This window comes from Brachyistius frenatus, unplaced genomic scaffold (genome assembly GCF_029030835.1).
Source record: "Brachyistius frenatus isolate BFR_SWC_R1_liver_20210118 unplaced genomic scaffold, ASM2903083v1 Contig_7, whole genome shotgun sequence".
Classification (NCBI taxonomy): Eukaryota; Metazoa; Chordata; class Actinopteri; family Embiotocidae; genus Brachyistius; species Brachyistius frenatus.
In genome coordinates, this window is record NW_027210606.1 from 4,542,421 (window position 1) to 4,566,636 (window position 24,216).

The following is a 24,216-nucleotide window of genomic DNA, read 5'->3' on the forward strand; positions in this document are numbered from 1 at the left end:
TTTGTACAACGTATAGTGATGCAACACATGCCGTGACAGGCATCAAGCTGAAACTTAAAGATGTCACCAGCGACTAAACTTCACAAGGAGACTAAACGTTGTGCTGCTGTGAGCAGCTCCACTATGTCCTTTGAGACGTGCATTATAAATCAACAGCAAAATCAAAAATATATATTTTTTTTTAGTTTTAGTATGCGTACTGAGGGTTAGGGTCCCATGACCGTGACCCTAACCCTCGGTTAAGAGTGACCTCATCTGGATAGTGACCCTTCAGAGCTGAGCTAGAAGGGATAGAGCTTAAAATCTTAACAGTAGCCGATATTCTCCTAAATTAATTATTAATAAATTTGAAAGGTTCAGGAATTTGATCCTTAAATTAGTTTAAATATACAGTACAGTGAACCCTCGCTATAACGCGGTTCACCTTTCACGGTCTCGCTGCTTCACGGATTTGCATCGTGCATTGAAATCACATTACGACTATATGTAACGTAGATATATTTAATGTCCAGTTCTATCAATTTCAATTGTAAAATAAAGGTTACTACTTCACGGATTTCGCCTATCACGGTTTCTATTTGGAACGTAACCCCCGCGAAAAACGAGGGTTCACTGTATAATATAGTGTAACTCAGAGAATTAGCTATTAATGCTCTCGAACAAAACGTTATTCAATCTGTTTGAACCAAAAATAGCTTTATCATCCCACAGCTGCACTTTCAGATGAGAAAAATATTCTATTATTCTATTTTATTTTATGGACCATTTTTCACGTTATGTTGCACCAGTTTGCAAAACCGTCTTCTACCACTCCATTTGGAGTCTGCAATTGAAAAGCCTCGGCTGAGAAGGCCAGTTGGAGGGCTAGATGATCACTAGCCCTCAAACCCTAAAAGAAACGGTACACCCTACCTGACGCTGGCACAAACGAAACGGAGGGGTTAAGCCAAGTGGGAGGACAAAGTGGGGGAATTGGGATTGGGCCTAAATTGTGGACTTTTTTGTCACCCAAGTGTATGAACGCACTACATTCTATAACACTGATTATTATTGCTATAGAATGAGTACGCGGCTTCTTTTTCCTAAAGGGATGCTCACGCTCATGAGGCTGTAATTTATTAATAGAAAGGTCGTGAGAAAACACAAATGCCTCACTGCACTGTGCCAAATTAGATTGTGCACCTTCTGTGGTCTTGTTTCTCCTCTGGCCACCTTCTGTCAACCCCCCCACGGGTTGAGAGCCCAAGGAGAAATGAGGCAGTCATGAGCACTGAAGAAACAGATCTGTACAGTTATTTGTATCTGCATAAACACACACACCTCGCACTCAGCAAGGACGGAGCAGGACTGCACGTTTGTGTGTGTGTCTGTATGATCGAGGGAGAGAGATTTGCCCTCCCACTCATCCTTCTGTCACAGAGTGGTGTCGCACTAAATGTCCTCCCTCTAACAATACAGTCACACATCGCTCAAACCGTCCTGCTCGACTCCATCCCCCACTGAGGGGACAAATATACCTCTCACCCCGAGTTCAATGTACACACGCGCGCGCACACACCTGTCCCTCCTCTCACCTCAATACATCTCCTCACTGCCGTCTCTCCCCTTCTGTTCTCTGTGTTTCCAGCTCAGTACCTCACACACTCCTCTCACCTCTCTTCCTCTTCATTAATCTGCTCTTTGAGATTCACACTGCACACACACACACACACACTGCTTGGCGGTTTGAGACACAAGTGAAATGTGTGAATCCAAAAATGTTTATCTATAAGGCTAGGCATGCATTTGGAAAGGTGTTTTTAGCACTCATAATGGACCTGTTCTCAGGTACAGGCTTCCTAACTGACACAGACACACACATGAAGTGCGATCAAAATGACTGTTCCTTTCACGCATGAACGCAGCGCATCACAGTAATGTTCACGGAGCACGAGGAGACAGGAACTTTTATAAGTATTTCAAGTTATGGTGCTTCAACAACATCAGCATTTGAGTTACACACGTTTTTGTGACAATTGATACATGCGTGCGTTTGATTATACTGTGGAACTGAAACTTCTCCAGAGTGCGCACATCAAGTTTTGTTTCAAACTTGGGAAATCGACCACAGAAACCGTGGAAATGCTTCAGAAAGTCAACAGCAATGAAGCAATAAGCCAGTTGAGGTGTTTTGAGTGGTATTTGCGTTTCAAGAGGGGCAGAACATCCCTGTCCGAGCCAGAAGAAGGCGCGTCGGGCCAAGAGCAACCAACCTGGTTTCCTTTGACATTCGTGGGATTGTGCACCTTGAATTTGTCCCCCAGCATCAGACTGTCAACACCGAGTTCCACTGTGACGTTCTGAGGCGTGTGACAGTTAAAAGTCAGTCCAAACGAGCTGAACTGTGGCGTGATGGCACTTTGGTTCTCCAACACGAGAGTGCATTTCAAATGTTTTTGGCCTCCAACAACTCAATTGTCTTTCCCCACCATCCCGACTCACTGGATTTGGCTCCCTCCTGCCACCTTCCACACCTTTTGGTTCCCCATAATAAGGTTTAGGCTTAAGGGTTGGCGTTTTGACTGTGAAGGAAATCCGGCACAAATCTTGTGTGAGAACAGGACTTTCAGAGAGCGCTCCGAGCGTGCTAGAAAAACTGGGAGACAAGTATTGCTGCAAAAGGTAACTACTTTGAAGAGGATTTGTGCCGGATCTAAAATGTTTTTTGGGTGTCACAGACACAGTTTCGGAACTTTTAGATCGCACCTCACACACGCATACATAAACATCAACAAACTTCAGCAGTGAAGTGGAGTGAAAAGAGAGCTGACCCTTGCTTGAAAACTAAAAACAGAATCAGCTCTTTTCCATTTTACGGCTTCTACTTCCTTCCTTCCCTTGAAAGATCACAGCAGGATGTGTGTGTGTTTGTGTGTGTGCGCGCGTCTGTGTGTGCATATGTTTAAAACTGCTAGATCATTCCTTGTACAAGTCGAGCTCCGTCCTTCAGCAACTGAAAATAAATCTACTGTCAATACAAGCATAAAAAGTGAGTTGCTTTCAAATATCTGCTTCTGTGTGTGTGTGTGTTTGTGTTTGTTTTTGTACCTAATATGATGCCGTTAGGATACGTAGGTGGCTGCCAAACCACCCTGACTGATGACAATCGAACCTCTGGAAACACCATCCTGACAGGGGGGCCTGGAACTGCAGAGAAAAATATAGAAGGAAGTTGGCAGCATCATAAACAGATATTAATATGCAGTTTAAAAAAGCAGCAGAAAAAAGAGGCTCAAAAGAACTCCTTCAAAACTGTAATGAGAAAGAGAGTATCTCAGCATCTGGCTCTTGTATTCTAATATGTTAGGATGATGGCACTATGGCTAGCAGATGTATGTGCATAAGCTGGCACACACACACACACACACACACACACACACACACACACACACATATATATATATATATATATATATATATATATACATAGAGTGAGTGCCTTTCACATTTTAAGAGGCACTTCTAAAAGAAAATGTAATTTTCTTTCAACCTCACACCGATTCTGTCTTTGTTCCTGATAAAAGTACATGTTCCACACCAGCAAATACATGTCAACGTGAGTGTGTGTGTGTGTGTGTGTGTGTGTGTGTGTGTGTGTGTGTGTGTGTGTGTGTGTGTGTGTGTATGCGTGTAGAGCGTGTGACAGACAGGACAGAGGTTCATTATACAACGCCGGGAATTGACTTCCCTGTTCTTGTTTCATCCTGAAATGAGAAAAACTTTTCAAACGTGACACTGTTTGATAGAAGATGAGTGTGTGTGCGTCCATGTGAGCTTTTCTGTATGTGTGTGAGCAAATGTGATGTATGTGTGTGTGTATGCGTGTCCTTGTGTGCTCGTGTTTGATTATTCAGAAAGACCAGTTTGCTGCCATCCTGAAGAGTTTGCCATGGTTATGACATCTCTGCATCTGAAGACAGGTGGTAACCATTGTACAAATGAACACACATACCCACATCATGTGTGTCTGTGCTGTGAGAAGACGTGTAAAGAGGTGAAAAATAGCTCCAGAGGTGAGAAGAGGGCGACAAACTGCTGGACAGCAAGCCCGGTGATCACACAGGTCCTACCATCCTCTTTGGTCCTGAGCAGTATGGGGCTGCTGGGTGGGCCGTCACCAATCCGCGTGTACGCCAGCACCTGCAGCACGTGCACGGTGTATTTTTGGAGGACTCCGAGGAGCAGCGACGCACTCCCCTCCCCTTCTGCCACCTGAACACTGCAGGGACCGTCTGAGTCTTTCTCGCTGTACAACACCTGCACACAGAGAGCAAACATGAATCCTGTAGTCCACACACACGCTGTTTGTCAGCTTTTCTTTACAATGTCTTTGATGACTTTAAAGTACAGGGCAAAATTATATTCAATATTTTTGTGACTGTAAACAAATACCATTAAATGACCAAAACAAACAAATTTCTCTCAATGTACATCATAAAAAACTGAAATAATCATTATTCAAATCACAACAACAACAATAACAAATAGCACCTTTCAAAATACAGTTACAGTCAAATGTTTAAAACAAAGAATAAAAGGAAAAAGATCCAAGATATTAAACATAATGGCATAATTACAATTCTTGAAATAAATACCGTCAGGTGAGAGAAAGCCACTAAATAGAAGTGAGCAAAAGAGGAAGTTTAAAAGATTATACTAAGTTCCTGAGCAGAGGCCCGGTCACCTTTGCTGTGTTTTTCTATTTGCCCAGGTGGAAAAACTCTGACATACATTTCCTCTGTAGCCTCACAGCAGGAGGTAGCTGCATCCTCAGTGCCTAAACGGTGCCAGAGACTAGAGAAATAACTCTGTTTGAAAACTCTGTATTCAGCTTTCAGCACTTCTACCTGAATGTCTGTGGTTTGGAGCTTCACTCCTGTGTCCCTGTTTGTACATTTATAGTCATATTTTACTGTTTACTGCTTGTTTTCAGCTGTATCAGAGCTGAGTTAATATACTGCTGATGGAAAGTGAATCTTTCTGCTGGAAAACAGACAGGATGCTTTTACTTTGACAAGTTATAGAAAATATAATGTGCTTACAACAAAGTTAGAAGAGCCTGATTATCTCTTCCAGTTAACTGTTTTCCTTGTCTGTGCAGTGTGGCTTGACTGATCGCGGCTGTTTGTGGATTGGCTTAAGCAGCGATCAGGCTCATTGGGACGTAGGAGATCAATATATGTACAGGCAGGAACATGACCATTGAAGGCTTTAAAAACAAGCAGTATGATCTTAAAACCAATTCTAAAACTCACAGGTTCATTAACAATGGATCACAGCACTATTTGTATGTCAAAGTGGTTGCCAATACTGAGAATGAACACTCAGCTGCAGTTCTTCTCACATGTATGAAGCGTTTTAAAACATGTTAGCTCTCGATCACTCTCATAGCAACACGTTTGAACACAGCAGGGAGCTGTAGTAGTAAAAAAAAAAAAAAAAAAGCCTTGACAAACCCACCGTGCACTACCTGCCCAGCACCGTACAGCAGAGCCACAGTTAATGATGGCTGGTGAACATCCAAATGTAAAGCCTTCTCTCTATCTGATGGATGTAAAAAATAGGCAACTATTTGCTAACAAATTCACCATATCAACTTTATAAGGTGATACAATATCCGTCCTGTATTCCTAACGAGTATCTGCTGCCCACAACTGGACCAAAAATCAAGTTATTGCAGATCATGTCATGCTTCACTAAATAATTTCCCAGAACATTCCTAGTTTTTAAAAACATAGTACCCAAGCAGATATAAAGTGTGTATTTGTTTTGGGGCTATTTTCAGCTGCTGATTTGTTGGGCTTGCAACTATTTACAGCACTAGAATGGTGTGCCCTGTGGGGAATTGACTCATCATACAGTGCCCATGTGCATCACAGTCAGGTCAGCGGTGGAACATGTAAGCCTTTGGAACGATGTGACTCTGACGTGTTTCTGACAACAGTGGAGTGCAGAGGAGTAGGCTACATCACGTTATGTCTTTTTGAACACACTTTTTCTGGCAACAGTACCCATTTGAAAATGTGTCGAGAACTGCTCTTTCTTGCTGTTTCTCTCTCGTTTTGTGAACATGAATGCAACACACTTAGAAACCATTTAAGGCAAATGTCACCTCAAGCTTAAGTGTCTAAAAACAGAAACAGTCATGAGGCGGCAAGGCAGGAAGCAGGGGCAACTATTCAACATCTACTAGGGGATGGAAGGTGTTAAGAGAGCTGCTGCTGGCAGCCACTTCCCCTCTATTAACATGGTAGTGATGCTGTTCAATGTGATCCTCAGGAGGGCACAAAAAAACACAGATGTGGGGTGTGATGTGCTTTGAGCATGGTGGATAAAACTAACAGAATTTAATACAACGTAAAAAAAAAACCCTGGATGGTACCAGTTTATATCGCGCAGCCACAGCCTGTTTTTCTTCTGTAGATTTAAATATTTATAATGAAACCATGTTCATGCAAAATTGAGTAAATTCCCTCTTTTAAAATCTTTGTTCTGCTGCCTTATGTCTGTCTGTCTCTGGATTAAAGTCAATGCCACTTTTATATTCGAAAAAATATTTACCGCGTTAACCTTTTCTTTGGATAGATGTTGGAGGGAAGCACTTACATGGCACTGTACCAGAAAAGACATAATATAACACAATGTTTTCTCTTTATTTAAAAATAAAACAGGGAAGCAGGGAACATTATTATAAACCCCTGAAGGCTGTGAACTGATTAAAAAACAGGTGCACCCACATTGAGTGTAAAAGAAGAGGTGCGACTGCCAGTGAGTGATGAAAAAATGAGTCCCCATTAACGGTATTCATCCAGCTCTTTCTTAGAAACCTGCACACCGGAGGATGTCGACTACGTCACCACTGGAGTTGCAACAAGACCAATTTTTCTGCCTTATTTTGGGAATACAAGAAAAGTGTGAGCTCTGATTTTGGCATATGTGGCCATTTTCCTTCAGTAGGTGGGAAATCTGGACTTTAATACCGATGCAGAATCTTCAAGGCATATTCAGACTGAGAACGTACACACAGCGCATCACATTTTCTTGTTCAAAAAAGATTATGTTTTAAATTACAAAAAAAACAAAGTACCTTCCCAAAACCAACAGGCTTTATGGATTATTGTCTCTTTTGCATAAATTGCTGCCAAAAACTGCTGTTTTATCAAAGCATATTAAACAGTAATGCCTCTCATTTGCATGCATACAATTACAAACACACACACACACACACACACACACACACACACACACACACACACACACACACACACACACACACACACACACACACACACACACACACACACACACACACACACACACACACACACACACACACACACAGAGTTACTGCAGCGGAGTACTTTTAGATGCAGTAATGTAGGGAGAACAGGCTAGAGCAGTTACAGGATATTACATCATGATCTTCTTAGATTTATGTGCGTCCATCCGTGTGGGTGGGTGTGTAAAGGTGTTTGAGGAAGTGATAATGGGCTGAAGGGGTCAAGTGAGCATGCCAGGGTAGAGTTGTGTGCTTGAGAGTTCTATTTACCTTATATCCAAGAATGACTCCATTCTTTTGTGCCTTAGGGAGAGCAGACCATGTGAGCAGGATCCTGGAGGAACTCACTGCCTCAGCAGTCACATTCACCGGAGATCCAGATGGAACTAGACAACACACACACACACACACACACACACACACACACACACACACACACACACACACACACACACACACACACACACACACACACACACACACACACACACACACACACACACACACAGCTCAGTGCTACTTCACTCTCTGCACCAATCTTCGATTTTATCTCAATCATCTCCCCCACCCTCCCTCCATCAATCTTCCCCTCACTGAAACAGAGGAAGCGTGTAGAGGGCAGAGAGAGGTGGCAGGATGAGAGGAGACACTGCGAAGTAATCGAAGCACTTTATACCTCATCCATCTGCCTTCTTATGCCCAGCTAATACAATATTTCACAGACATCTCTGCACACAGGAAAGAGGAGTGAATGAGGTCTGTGTTCATACCAGATTCAGCTGTGTGTGCGGCGACAGTCTGACTCCATGGTCCTGGTCCTATGGAGTTGAAGGCTTGTATCTGGACCTGGTACTGGGTCCATGGATTCAGGCCCTCCACTGTGGCCTCAGTGGCGCCCCCTGCTCCCTCCGCATCCTCGGTCCTGTCCTCGCCCTGACCGTCTGTCCTCCACACACGCAGCCGGTAGCCCACATTCTCTGGACTGCTGTTGTACTCAGACACTGGAAGAGGCTGGAAGGGAACAAAGAATGAAAGGAGAGTGGAAAAAGAGATGATTATTGAGAAGTATTTTGCATGAATTATTATTGTTGCCAAGGTCATGTTGCTATCCTCTAAATGACATTCGTATGTTTAGTTACACATGCTTAAAGAAATCATACAACTATAACCACGTTTAGCATAAGAATAAAAGTAAACTGGCATCTACTTAAAAGATGTCTATTTTCAGGACAATTTCCCAGGCAGATTTTTTTTATTTGATTTGTAGTCTTTATTCCGTAATAGTTTAGTAAATGAGGGTCAGCGTGTCAATCCTGAACTGTGCAAGTACCCTGAAATGTGCCGGCTTAATGACCGTGAGCCGTCACTTTCCTTGGTGTTAATTCATTAATTTGGACTTTGATTAGAAGAAGAGATCAACACAAAGAGTTGAAATCATGACAATAAAGCTGATAATGATGATAATTTGATTGACACAGAGTGTTGAAGCTCGATGGTACAATGTAACACAGTTCCTCATTACCAGCATGCTTTAATGCCCCCATTATATCTATTAGAAATGTATGTAACATGACTGCAGGTCTTTATGAGTGCACATATACAAAAACGAACATATATATATATATATATATATATATATATATATATAAGACACACGACAACAATATCACAGACATACATACAGAACCACTTATATCACGACATACAGTGTGCACATCCCGCCCACGCATATCTTATGCACAAAGATTGATCACTAAAATAGATTCCTAAAGACAAATATAAGGAAGCTGAAAGATGAGATATTTATTCATAACATTAAATATGTATCAAATCAATTGATTTATAAAATCAAAGTCTTTTCTTAAATTTAAATCCATTGTTGCTATACTCTGATTGGGTTACGGAATTACTGTATGTGATATCACCTCATCCCAATAAGCCCCACCTGCTTAAAACAAGTGTGAAAAGCAAGTGCATGTAGGACCCCATCACTCAAGAGTAAGGAGATGACTGAGAAAGCTGGTTTTCAGGGCAGTTAAAGCCTAAAATAAACATGGAGCTGGTTCCTGACAACAGAAGTTAACTTGACATAAGTCCCGTTTATGTCTCCACAATATGACATAAAGAAAGACACACACTCAGAAGTGAAAAGGCCTTTCGTAGCGGTTATTTTGGTGATTGCGTCAAACTCTAAAGTACATCAATAAAGCTTTTACTGTTGTCTCCCCTTTTGACATCCCATCTCCTGAACCTTCTGTCGCTATCTCCCTCTTTTTCCCTGTCTTAGACACCCTGTCATCTTCTTTTACTCACTTCCACTCTCATTTCCTGTGACCCTGTCTCCTTCTCCCGTCCACATTTTTTCCTCTGTCATCTCACCCGCTCTACTCTGCCTGTGACCCACCATGTGATTATTCATTAGCTCCACAACCACATATTAGTCATTGCCCTAAAATCGTGTCAGCAGAAAGTTTAGTTTGTTCACAGTATATATTTCCACAGAAGATTTTTAAACCAACATGTACAATGGTTGCTCTGTGCAGCACAACAGATAAAGAAGTGAGCTACGCAGTCATTTTAAATACCCAAGTAATTTAGCTCAGTTTAGCATTTAGGACCCACAATACAGAATGTCACATTAGCTTTATTACCCTTAATGTGCAACTCAGAATAATAGCCTCAGCTAAAACCATCGTGATGGTTCCATTACAGCAGAAAACCTAGCATAGCTCAGGCTGGGTGCTAACATGCAGGTAAAATCCCATTAGCATGCTGCACAGGTAGCCTATAGCGCATCAGTGTCTGTGTCTGATTTGACAGGCTGTTTTTCTCATTCCAACTCTTAAATGGAAAATACTCTGCTCCGCATTTTATGTTATAATAGAAGGGAGGAAGGGAGAGTAAAAGAGAGACAGAGGGAAAGAGCGAGGAAAGAAGAGCGGGAACAAGAACAGAAAATAAAAGACAGTCAGGAGAAAATTACATTGCAGTTTGGGCTGCTGAGGGTCTGCACGGTGAATGGGAAATGTGACAGATTAGTGTTAGCACTGATAACCAGGAGAGACGCTGATTATAGACTGTCAGCCACTCAACCCTTTCAGTCCAGCTGCTGGTGAGAGCACACGCATGTGCATGTGCATATGCAGAGAAGAACAAGAGCAAAGACACAGAGATGCAGTGCAAAGACACAAAGAAAATCCCAGACAAATTAGCACTATTTAAACAAGTGTAAGAGGGGCAGAGTAAGGGTTAATGGTTTCCAAGAGGTAGCTGTGTATCTGGAGTGTGTGTGTGTGTGTGTGTGTGTGTGTGTGTGTGTGTGTGTGTGTGTGTGTGTGTGTGTGTGTGTGTGTGTGTGTGTGTGTTTCAGTACCTTCCAGTTGAGGCGCAGGCTGGTCTGTGTAGCAGACAGACAGCTGATGTTGGAGGGGTGTGTGTCAGGGGTAGCCTGTAAGGTTTGAATCAGCCTTGAGGGGGCGCTCACGGGACTGGAACCGACAATGTTCACCTGCTGCATCCTGAACCTGGAGAGTTCGGAGAGCAAAGTTAAAGAAGCATTTCACTCATTTTACACACATCAAGTTCCCTTCATTTTACACGAGGAGTACGATTCAGCCAGTGAAAACAGTGGTATAAATTCCTAAGTGGCGCTAAAAGAAGCAAAAGTCTGTGAAAATAATACTGACAATGTCATATTGATCAGGGAATATCTCCGTGGGCTTGGAGACTGCAACTCACAATAATTTATTGCAGAAAGCCTGCATTACAAACTCAAGACGTGCGCTGGTTTAAAATTTTGGTTCAAATATCGGTGAATTTAGTGACAGTCCTATTAGTGGGAGTTTGTGTCTAGTACTAATCAGTAAATGTTAAAATACTAACACACTAAACGAAGGTGGAGGGCATAATAGGAGGAATACAGGAGTCAGGGAAAGCTTCAGCAATGACCAATCACATTCCCTCCTCTCATCCCCTCGAAATGCAGCAACAAATGAAACGAGCAGAAGAGAGGAGAGAGAAAAAAAGGTTCATCATCATGAAGCATCTCAAGCTCAATAAAACAAAACAAACAAACAAACATTAAATGATAAACATATATCGCCTTAATTATACTGTCAGAGCCCGAATAAAAAAAGGCGCCTTATTGTTGTGGCAGGGATATTGGTGCTGCTTGTTATGGTTGTGCACATAATTATCAAAAGCTAATTAATACATTCCAACTCGGCTCCTTTTCTTTCTAATCTGCATATTTGAATTGACTCATACTTGTCTTAGATGTATTTATATAGTAGTACAATAAACGTCAACAAGTTTATGTGCTGAATATCAGTCCTTATTAATTCAATAGTGGAAGATTAAAAAGGAAAATGCACGAGGTCATTTATTATTAAATCCTGCTGGAGGTTGAATTATTGAAGGTAACCACAATGTATCAGATGTTGGTCTGAGCAGAAGGAAACAAACAATAATAATAATAATAATCCACTGAAAGCATGAATGGTGCTTCAGCCTGCACAATCAGCCCGAATCAGTGTGCTTTTGTTTATGTTCATCATTTCTTTTTTACCTCTAGCTGTTTTGTGGGCTGACAGTCACTCACGCCGCCAGCTTTCGTCTCCATTGCCTTTAATAAAAATTCAACTTGGGAGCGTTGAGAAATTTAGATGCTAACCAATCCTGTTGCATGTCAGGAGACATCACATTAATGAAGCATTGGCTGTCCCATCCGCGCAAATTACACATAGCCCCTCAATCAAAACAGAGACTACAGATTACTACAGGCGTTTCATCAACTGCGGTGAAAAGATCTGACACTACAAGTTTTACAAGTTTTACTCATCAGTGCTGACTTTTCTTTGAAAATCTGGGTCAACTGCTTATACTGATGTGGGTTGTCATGTGAAAAAATATATTCACAATTACATTGATAATTGTATCAATGTGCAGTAGATGAATGTTCAGCAAGTGCAAAAAATCCACAGTTAACAAACATGAAAGGTGTTTTGTAATTTTGGGTACGTCTGTGTACGAGCACGTCTGTCAACTAACTCCACCTATTCTCTCATCTTAGTGCAAACACATTTGATCTTTGCAGAGGAATTATCAAACATAAAATCCAGTCTTGTCATGCGTTTGGGTCCCACCAGTTTTTCTAATCGCATGTCATTCCCCTTTTGATTCCCCACATTTCCTGACCATCTCTATGGCAACTATCCAATAAAAGCAAAATGCCCCAAAAAATTATTCTTTAACAAAAAAAACCCCACTGCACTTGTCAAAGCACTGGCTTTGTCACTGCAGGGAAATAGTCTTAAGTCTTTTTTGAGCAATTTAATTCATGAAGTTCCTCTTTGAACACATCCCCCAAAAATAATAAGCGAGTTCATAATAAACAAACCTAAGTTGGATTTTCATCAGCATCCAGCTTTTGATTTACTGAATGAACTGCATGCTGTCATATGTGCATATGGAGATACTGGAGAAAGAAATTGTGAATATATTGTATTGCCTCAAAATAGTACAAACAGACTTTTCAATCTTAAAGTGTAAAAAAAACTACTTTGAATATTTGAGCTTATATCTAGAAAGAAATGTGATATTTGTGTTACTTGTTTCACAACTAAATAATATATTTTGCCGAGAATCATCTTCGGCTAGAAGTCTCCACCAGAGGTTGTTTGAAGGAAGTAAACACTCAGTCAGTAAAAGAGATATAACTATACAGACTTGGAGACGCACCTTCAGCCATGAGGGAGTGTTTGTTGCTTTTTTTTTTTTTTAACTTCTAAATGCAACCATGATTCACTGTGGCTGCAAGTGATAGAAAGTGTGAGCGTGCAGAGTGTGTGGGACTTAAAGCAGGGGATAAGAAATACAGACAAGTGCATCACTTCATCTAACGTCCCAATGGTGTCGCCTGTGACAACATAATCCTTGGGAGTGTACAATGTGTGTCTACACACACCGCAATCCCATTACAGATGAAGGCGGAGATACGGAGAGAAAGAGGCAGACATAGACAGATAGACCGATAAGTGCAGAAGATAGACAGATGGATAGATAGAGAAGGAGAGGGAGAGAGAAAGAAGCAAGAGTTGCTGCTGTTCAGTAGCGACAGATCACGTTTACAAAATGCAAGCTCCCAACAGCCCTTGAGGAGGGATTACAGACACTCCTCTCACCTCCTCTATTTCCTGTTCCCCATGTCTCTTATCCCTTTGTCTCTTCTTCTCTTTAATGTTCTCTGCTGCCCGTCCCGCTTTCTCATCACCTTTCTTCTCTGCTGCCCTCATCTCCCTCCTTCCCTCTCCCCTCTCGTTCCCTCCAGCTAGTTGCGAGAGGTAATAAGGATCTGCATGCAGCAGCTGTGAAGGTGCTGACAAACAGAAAAGTCTCAGATGGAACTGTCTCTCTGTGTGTCTGTGATTTATCTAACTTCACCTGAGCATTGCAATGCTGCAGAAACTGGCGGAGAGTGAGATGTGTGTGAAGAAGTTTCTGTGTGTGTGTGTGTGTGTGTGTGTGTGTGTGTGTGTGTGTGTGTGTGTGTGTGCGTGCGTGCGTGTGTGTGTACTAGCACTTGTTCTTATACAGGCTCTGTGTGTTTACTGCTCACCTGTACTGAGTGAATGGAGTCAGGTTGGGGATCTCCAGAGTGTCTGCATCTGGCTGGTTGTCTTTCTGGTAGAGAACTCTCCACTCCTCCTCCTTTCCATCGTCCTTTACCACCTGTTAAAGAGGAAGTACCCAAGTGTTGTCCTCCTGCTGTGTCACAATACTGACTACAGAAGTGTAAATGCGACACAAACACAGACACGCACCTGTCCTTCTACGATCCATCTTGATATAGCGGTCTTCCCATCAGGACCGCGGTGGAACTTAAGCGTTGCTGTCCGAGGGCTGATGTTGGAGATGACCAGGTTCGATGGAGCACCAGGAAGTTCTGCAGATAGGGAACAAAAAGAATAGTACTTTACTTTAAAGCTACGGAAAACTTGAAGGAATTCAGCCATAAGGCAGCTGGTGACTGTAGGCCCTTTTTCTCCGCTGCATTTATTCCTACAGGTGTATGAAATATTTATGGACTGAAACCCGTGGGATGATTGCACTCATAATAATCTTATTCATGAAAAGAGTAGTCTGTCTGCTGCCGTTCTGATGTTTCAATAAGGCACTTAGAAGTTCTTTAAGATCAAAAGACATCTCTGCCGCAACCGCATGCAAAATGCATCTCTCTTCTGAGACCGTTGTTTTGTTCGAGCAGAGAAGGACCGCAACATCACAGCATGGTATATTTTTTCAGGAAGATGGGTATAAAAAAGAAATGAGAAAAACAAACAACAATTTACAACAGAGAGGGATAAAACCATGTACAATGCCAAAACTGGCATAAAGTGTCATCCCAACTGCAACATGGCTTATCTCTAATACACGTGTAGTGACGTTGACAAAAGAAATAGAAAGAGAATGAAATCATGTTGCTGCATAACGTGCAAAAAAGGCTTAAGGCGCGAAAGAGCCAAGAAAATTGCCTCCGGTCCTTTTTTTCCTGATGTGTCCACATGTTCATTGCTAGACCATGACAAAAAGGAAAATATAAGACTGAAAAAAAAGTACATTTTAACTAAAGCAACGGCAGTTATGCCACAGTTGTATCTCTCTCTCTGTCATAGCAATTGATTTCATTATTTCTGAGGCCGACAATACAATGCAGAGAGAGAGAGAGAGATAAATCCGTGCACCAGAGGACCTGAGTTGAAGTAAATTCATAGTTCACTATATTCCATCTAAGGTCTATAAATGTCTGAGTAGGCTGCAAACCTGTGAAATTATGTTTGACCCGCTTGTGTTCTGACATAGTTCCATCGCTATGACTATAATAAGCAACAGGAAACTGATGTGGCAGCCTGAATGGCACAATCACACGGGAGAGCAATAAGAAACTAAAACACGAGGACTTGACTTGTAAATGATCACACCCACATAATCACTTTGAGCTGACTTTGAGTCAGAGCTGACAAAATGTAGCTGATATACAATGTATTTTCATATTTTAAGTCTAAAGAGTTTGTATCCTGCAGGTTTTTTTTTCTCAGAAAAGAATCTGGTAAAAAAGTAGAAACAGTAACATTTAAAAGCTCTTTTTTTTTTGTGAGTATTACTTGCAAAGAAGAGATAATTAGATGATAACTGTCATCCCCAACTGGCAGATGGTACACACTTGAAAGCCAAGCGTGACAGTATCAATAACTGGAAGGAAGAATAATTGGAAATCAACTAATTCAGCTATAAAGAAAACTCTCTGACAAAAGCATCATTGATGTAGCCCAAGTCTGTCAGTTGCCATGTCCTGCTAAACACCACCAACTAAAACTCTGAATTAGCTGCTTCTGTCACATTAAAACTGCGAGCTGCACTGAGTTTGGTCCAGAAGACAACTATTATTTTTGTCTGCTGGTGATGCTGTTTTTTTGTTGTTTTTTTTTTGTCAACCTGGAGTAAATTATAGAGGAGTAATAATACGTTTTGTATGCACAATTCAACCAGAACGAAATATTCCAATGAAAGGTTTTTACATCACAACCCTTCAAATGCAGGACAGAATTTATAGCTGGCTCTAAATAGACTTCAGTGATAGCTGTTGAATTGAATTGGCATTGGTCTGGCAGGCAGCACATATGACAACAGCTCTGGAGACGTAGGCTGAAATCCAGTTTTTTTTTAATTGTGTGTGAACAAATGAAATATGTGACAGCTTGCTTCTGTTGAACCTGATATAATCAATAATCACCACAATCCACTTTAAAACTGTCTTCCTCAAACACAAAAATACTTTTAAAACACTTTCCTCGACTGTGTGTGTGAGATCTGTTGTAATCCATCCCATTCTGCAGCAGAATCACAAGCGCCATATTTGCTGAACATGACAAAATACATATCAATGCTAAACCAAACAGTGTGTGTTGGATCACATCAGCACACTGCGGGCACGTGAGACAGATTTCATAGAATGTCTGGGAGGATTTCTTATTGTAATAGGACAATATAACACGACGGTGTCCAGTTATTATGCAAACAAGGCATTATTCATTGGGGATACAGCGAGGTACATGTGTGCATCACAAGAGGAATTATAGCTATCAGCTACCACTGCTCTGTAAATGCATGCAGCCAACTTGTAAGCGTCATAATGTAGAAATGTTGATATCAGCTGCCTTGCTCAGATGAATGACAAAATTCTCTCAACTCCATGAATACATGAATAAATAAACAAGACAAGAATCTATGCTCAGTGAATCTCTCTCTTTCTTTCTCTCTCCACTCATTCTTTAGTTCTTTTTTCATATCTCCAGTCCTCCATCTTTCCTTCAGTCTTTTGCTTTCATGAATTAATGAAAAACCTCTGAATCTAAAAACTGTCTGTATCCATCTTGCTTTTACTTTTTTTTGGCTTATATTCATAAATTAGTAATCAGAAAATGTTAGGACAGAAATCCTGCTGTATGAACCATGTTTTTTTTTCCTCTTCATTCTGCCATACTTCCTCCCTGCCTCTCGGTCCATTTCTGAGACACTTTGGTCTCCTGTTCTTTGGAGATTGCATTTTGTTGTATTTTCTGTTCTTCCCTCATTATGTTTCCGTATCTTCTCTCCCGTCTTCTCCCGTTCATTTGATTGTCTCTTGCCCTCTCTTTCTCCCATCTCTGCATTCCCTCCACTTTGCCATTTGCAGTTAATCAGCACTAATAATGATTGCAACTTGGCCTTAGTCCAATCACACGAACTCATCATGCACACATAGGCGTTTTGTGCACAACTCACACTGAAGCGCTCTCTGAGATACTGTGAATGACCAGCTCCTGTGTGTGAGTGTGTGTGTGTGTGTGTGTGTGTGTGTGTGTGTGAGTGTGTGTTGGCTGTGTGGGTGATGATTCATGGATGCACAGTAACAGCCACTTATCAGCCTGAGGAAAGACAATGGCAGCGTAAGAGCTCATCAGTCATATTTACTCTGCTCCCCACACACGCACACACACACACACACACACACACACACACACACACACACACACACACACACACACACACACACACACACACACACACACACACACACACACACACACACACACACACACACACACACACACACACACACACACACACACTCACTCACACACAGATGCATGCACACAAGGGAAAAACAGTTTTTAACATCCACTGCCAGCCTCTTCTGTGTTTGTCTACATTTATTTACTGTACCTGGTGGGACTCCAGTGGAGATGGTGGAGGATGTGGCCACGCCCCGTCCTGCCGCGGTGAGCGCAGCCACCTGTAGTGTGTATGCGGTGGTGGAGGTGAGGCCGGTCAGCTGGTACTGCAGGGTGGAGTTGGACAGCGAACGTTCCTCACGACTCGATTGTACGCCAGGCACTTCCCACCACAGCACGTAGCCTGCGGGTTGCAGACACACTGGGTTAATAAAGGCACATCTACACATGAGAGTGTACACACAAACACACAGGCGCAAACACACTCACACTCACACATAATGAGGGGTACGGAGCCAAAAAAGGAGAAGAGGGTAGGGGAGGGGTAACTACATTCAAAATCCTTGTTTGTCCCTTTGCATCTTCGTAGTCATGCATCACACTGCACCACCTTCAGAAGTGTGTGTGAGTGAGGCCATTTGTGTGTAAAGCCCTGGAGAGAGTGAATGGTCCCTCATCTGTCTCCCTGCTCACCAGGTGCTGGATGAAAAGCAGGTTGAGGAGAAAAGAGTAAATGTGCAAGGTGACCTTGCTTGAATACTCATTTTCCCACTCCTCGGACTGACTGTGAAGCCGCCGCCGCCGCCTCGCGCTGCTAAGACTGTGGTCTTGTTGTGTTGGTGCCTGATGAATGTTGGACGGGATGCAGCCATAACGACACAAAAGGCACACACACATGCAACGTGGAGTAATCGCTTGATTCACAGCAGCTTGTCGTGTTCACCAACGCCATTGTCTAACAGAGCCTCGGAGGTGCTGAGGCAAAATGAATTGTGGGGGGTGAGCGGGCGAGCGGGGAGGGTGCCCTCGGCTCTGCGATGTGCCACACAAACAACACCCTGGGTGACGGGAGGCGTGGGACGAGGGCATGTTTGAGATAACATAGGAAGACAAGCAGCAGAGGGAAGGGATTAGCTGGTGATGAATCAGTTGTACACAAACGTACAGTAGTTTCAGAGACAGGGGGCTGTCTGTGGGAGGAAAATAAGTGGACACCACAGAGGAAACTTTAGAAGTTTAAGGGCTCCCTCAAGAAGATGCTTTTACATTTTTATGTAAATTAGTCATTTTTTAGACTGCATTTGTCCACCTGAGAGGAAAACACTGAATTGGAAACGATGAGCCTGTTATTTCTAATCATTGTGTGTATTAGGGCACACAACACAAACTTGGATTTAAGCTTGTCTCATCACAACTGTTAATGGGATTGAAAATAACATGGTCGAGTGAAAGTTTGTATGATTATGGAGAGAGATGGAGTCAAATGGAGGAAATTATGAGTGACTATTTAGAGTGTTCTTATGCTCTTGTAGTTATACTATCGAGTCGTAATGCTCTAACCGGTGATGATGCCGTTCTTGTCTTCAGGCTCGGTCCAGCTCACTCTGAGAGATGTGTCCAAGATTTCTGTGAAGCTCAGGTGGCGAACAGGTCCAGGTGCTGAAAAAATGAAAACACACACACACACACACACACACACACACACACACACACACACACACACACACACACACACACACACACACACACACACACACACACACACACATCAGATTATATCAGTTATATTTGAACTTATTCACCAGTAATCTGATTCTGAAAATTTTTGATTTTGGTAAATCATCCCTGCTCATGAACACACATCTCTCACCCTCAGCCTGTTGCCTGTGGCTCTTCGACACACACACACACACACACGCACGCACACACACACGCACGCACGCACGCACGCACGCACGCACGCACGCACACACACACACACACACACACACACACACACACACACACACACACACACACACACACACACACACACACACACACACACACACACACACACAAACACTCAGGTGCAGGCAAGCCTGTCGTTTCTCATTTCATCCATGGTTCTCTAACCCCTCTCCCTGCAGAGCGATTAAGCTATTCATCTGAGACATTCAATAACACTCACACACAATCACACACTAACACACAATCACACACACACATGCAAAAAGCTATCATCAAGCAAGAATTACAACCACTGCTAACCCTGCAACACGCCCAGCAGCCAATCAATACCTGTCCACTGCTGTGTGTACCTGTGTGACTGCTTGTGTGTCTGCATGTGTGTACACATGGCACTAATATCCCTTTCCCACTCAATAATTGCTGGTTGATAATAATTGCTTGTCTGTCCTCCTATGGGCTATTGTGTTTATTTGATGGTGCGACTGTGCATGTGTACTTGATACTGGGAGTGGCAGCTATTATGTTTATCTGTGGAACACTGTGCTATAAATACCAGTAAGCCTGAAAACATATGAATCAATTCCTTTTAAAAAGACACAGTGGAGGAGAAGTAAAACGACGACGTAGAACAAAGAAATTAAAAAGGAGTGAGAAGCAAGTCAGAGCCTGACGGAAACCAGGGAGTGTCGTTGTATTGTGCACACAGCTGTGGATCATACTGATCAAAACAGCTGGATTGAACACAGAGCTAGCCAATGCACTTTCATTAATATTCACAGGAGAGGTGAGGAGAGTGCCTTTTGTGTTGTTTGCTGGCTTTATTTACACGATGCTTGTATCAGACTGTGTGTGTGTGTGTACTCACTGTCCTCATGTGTCTGCAGCAGGGTGGGTGCGCTGCGGGGGCCGTCTCCAGGTGTTGTGAAGCAGAGGGTGGAGCCGAAGTACCAGGTGAATTTCTTCAGCCCGCTGACTAATCCTGTGTGGCGTGAACCAGGGTACTCCGGAGTGATGGTTACTATGGTAACGTCCTCTGGAGACTGCTCTGGCCAGATCAGCAGCTGTGATAAATAAAAAAAAATGGACACTGGTGACAGCAATACTCTCTAATGATTCTTACCTAAAACCCGCAGGTCATCTCAGCACCGAAAATGTCCATCAGCTATTATTCTGCCTCAGGCTGCTCGATCAATTCTTATTATTCAGACTGCATTTATGAAACAAAACGTACTTGTATCACGGTGTGGGACATGGGGAATCTTTTTAAATCAAAACTGATGCCTAAAAGTTTCTTGTTATTAAAGTTTAAATCTGCCAAATTCTAGTTACAAATGTATCAAAAAGACAAAACAATATTCATGTTTTATTCCCTGGAAAAGTTATTTGCATTCTAAACGAGCTTTTATTTACATATCGATGTATCACTTAACATAAACTCCTGCTGGCAGACCATTGTCAGTCATAACAGCATCTGAGGACAAAAACTAAGTTTGATTATCAGTCCCACTAAACGTCTAATGAAAGGTTAATTTGTGTCTATAGTGAGCCTTGATTTATATTCAGAACCACAGCAGTTTGGTTTGCGTTATTGCTTTAGCCACAAAAACAAACAGTGAAAGGCATACACTTAAATATTCATAATGAGAGATAAGCCACGGGCAACGCTATGATAGGGTACACATATTTATGGTTCCAAATATATATATTTTTCTTAAATGGATAAAATGTGAACTCGGAGCGAAGTTTGAATCAGACTTAAACTGTGCAATGGGTCAGTGAGGCTTGAAAAATATTTACACAAGCTGCTTATGATTACAGAATGCAAAATGGCTATTTAATGGCATATTATTGATGAGACATTTACAGATGTTTGTTACCACTACATTTCCAGTAGGAGTGAAAAGTACCGCCTCTATTTGCATTTGTATTTGATAACTTAAAAACCTCTGACCTGTATGTACAGAGTCTCACTGCTCGGCATTCTCAATGCTTTGAGTGTGCGCTGCCTCAAAGCTTCAAAGGTATAGTATTCTGTAGGGCTGCCTCACTGATGTCATGTCTTGTGTGACCCACACTGGTGCCATTTTCTCCATCCTGCTATTATTGTATATGGGAAGCATTTTCACTGTTTATCTAGTGAGAGTGTTTCAGACAAACAGCTGTGTTTTTGGGGGTGTGTCTGTTTGATTGACAGGCCTGTGGTGCAGTCAGGTTGCAGCTATCAGTGGGGAGGACGTAGTGTCATCGAGTTTCCAATCAGATCGAGTCATATCCACTGCTCGCTTCCTCCCAGATCGTCCAAATATGCTCACTTCTGGCTCTAAACTGCTCCGAACTAGCAAAATGGCGCTGGCAAATATCCGAACTTGAGGCTTCATTACGGCCGTCCACAAACCAATGGGTGACGTCACTGTTGGTTGCTGCTTGGGATTAATGCTGTCAGTGTTCTACTGTGCACACTGTTTCAGATGTACTTCATATCTGCAAAAGGAACCCAATTTGAAAATCATTGTGAGGAATCCAGTGATACCCAGGGACAGTAGAGTGGCTGCTTGTCCCTCTTCTTAAAGGGTGCATCATTGCACCCAGTCTGTCATGGTAAAATAAGGTTTTCCATTATAATCTATTATCAGCACAGTACAGTTTGGGTAGAGTAAAAGAGTGCTGGTCTGGGTTATTTAAGCGTCCTCTGTTAGTCCACTTTAAAAGGGGACTGGAATGATTTGGTCTGCTGTTGAAAATAGTCACGGGTGCATTTTGAACTTGGTTGCATGGAAACCCAAAGTTTGCTGAAGAACACATCTAGTGATTGACAGAAAGACAAACTGGTAAGTCGGAAGCATTATCAGCTCTGCAGCAGAGGAAATACACTTTCAAGGACATACAGTGTAAATGAAAGACATGAAACTTATCAGAAGTGACCTCGGTTCTTTCTCTAGCAATGAGTTTGGAGCTATATTATTGAGGGTATTGTATATAGTCAGTGATCTGTAGAGGGAGGGGGAGGGGGGTTGACATGAGATGAGGCTTTGCTTCATATCCTCTTTTAATTAATATCATTATCTACAGTGCTCTAATCAGAACAACACCCCCAAAGACGCACACGCACATGTGGAGCAGCACTGAGAGGCTTCACGGATTTAGAGTGGTAGAGCCTCGTATACCAAGAAAACATCACAGAGCTACACCAAAAAGATGGGAAGCCATGTAGTATCTATCAAGCAACAAAGACACCAATATTCACACTCTGAGAGAGACTCACACACAGACACAGTGACGCATGGCAAGAATGTGATGCGTTTTCTTTGTCATGTTAATCAGTTCCTTAGGGGTTGGCTGCCACAATAAAGTGAGGAATAAATCACATCACAGAACCAGTACATATAGATCTCTCACACTGTTCAGGCGTTTGCTCTCACCGATTTCTTTATTATTAGCTCTTACGTCTCTCTCTACGCATATACTCTTATATCCCTGTTTAATCATCTCTCTCTTTTTTAACACCTGTTATTTGTTATTATTTCTGGAGCTGACTCCACATTTGGCTTAAAACTGGTATGAGTAAACAAGAACCAGGCAGTACATCCTCGGATAGGACCTTTGAGCTCAAAGTCCAAACATAGCTTGACAGGTTTTAACTCCCACTCATATTTGTTTATACAGCCTCTCAATTTTGTTTTTAACTATTTCAATAAATAAATCAAATGTTGACTGATGCAGTTTTTATTCAGTCTATTTTTTGGGGAGTCTGGCCAAAGTTATCCAGATGTCTCTAACCCGAGGTGTTTTTCTTATTGCAATATTAGTGGTGGGGATCACCAGAAGCCCAGCGATACGATATTACAATCAAGATATTATATTATTGCAACTTTAAACATTTAGAAATTGGGATTTATTCACTTATTTATAGCAAACTTTATCAGTGTGTGTCTTATCTGCAAAAATAAAGTTTTCAGTTTGTTCATCTCACTTTAATCATTTCTAAGGCAGGTAAATGGAAATGTCAGGCAGACTAAATGTTGCATGTGCCTGACAAATATATTTATTCATATTTATATAATGAAATATCGATACGTGGTGTCCGTGTATTGATACAATATTGCCATGTAAAATAGCAGGATATTTCCATAAAATCCCTTGTCGATTTTTACCCACTCCATACGCGTACAATGTTTTACATGTTTAATACATATATTTTGTCTTACTGATCATAACCTGACATTTTGTGTTATAATCTGAGTTACACACACACACACACACACACACACACACACACACACACACACACACACACACACACACACACACACACACACACACACACACACACACACACACACACACACACACACACTTACCTTGTATCCCTGGTTAATGCCGTTAATGAATTGCTGAGGTGGAGGGTTCCACGTGAAGCGGATGGTTGTTGAATTAATTGCTACAACTTCCACTTCCTGCGGAGGTGCTGTGGGAACTAAACGCAGGTACACAAACAAAACAAAACTTAGCTGCAATGCGTTCACCAAGAAGGACGAGTGAGTTAGAATACGATTGAAAAAAATATCAGTAGTATCAGCCCAAGCGCACCAAAGCTGCAGAAATGTTCAATTTCAGGCTTAGACTTTTTCAAAGAGTAATATCTCATAGGGCACCATAATTAAATGTTTTATGTGGAGATTTAGTTCATTTTTTAATTAAAAATATATGCAAGCTTGCAAAAGCTAAATGCCAAACCTACCCCGGCATTCTTTGCAGCAAAATGACCTAATTTTTCAAAGAACTGTTGATTTGTTGGTTCAGTCCTGCAGCCACATGCCTCTCCCTGTATAAATCAAGCAGCTCTTTAAACCTTATTACTGACATGATGTAATTGCACAGTGTGGCATGTTTTACTGA

General features: G+C 41.9%; 1 protein-coding gene across 2 annotated transcripts in view; it reads right to left on the minus strand.

The window, feature by feature from the left end:
- Window positions 1-24,216, minus strand: part of LOC138615833 (protein sidekick-1-like) — a 242,936-nt gene that overhangs the window by 31,588 nt on the left and 187,132 nt on the right. Inside the window, exons 19-29 of one of the 2 annotated variants that reach the window (XM_069689684.1) lie at window positions 23,679-23,794; window positions 20,186-20,381; window positions 18,931-19,029; window positions 17,582-17,773; window positions 14,140-14,261; window positions 13,935-14,047; window positions 10,692-10,842; window positions 8,089-8,329; window positions 7,589-7,704; window positions 4,110-4,296; window positions 3,088-3,186 (exon numbers count right to left, since the gene is read on the minus strand). In XM_069689684.1, the coding sequence (XP_069545785.1) occupies window positions 3,088-3,186; window positions 4,110-4,296; window positions 7,589-7,704; window positions 8,089-8,329; window positions 10,692-10,842; window positions 13,935-14,047; window positions 14,140-14,261; window positions 17,582-17,773; window positions 18,931-19,029; window positions 20,186-20,381; window positions 23,679-23,794 (1,632 nt within the window). Of the gene's footprint in view, window positions 1-3,087; window positions 3,187-4,109; window positions 4,297-7,588; window positions 7,705-8,088; window positions 8,330-10,691; window positions 10,843-13,500; window positions 13,554-13,934; window positions 14,048-14,139; window positions 14,262-17,581; window positions 17,774-18,930; window positions 19,030-20,185; window positions 20,382-23,678; window positions 23,795-24,216 lie in introns of those variants that run through there. The other variant, XM_069689685.1, reaches the window with a different exon arrangement.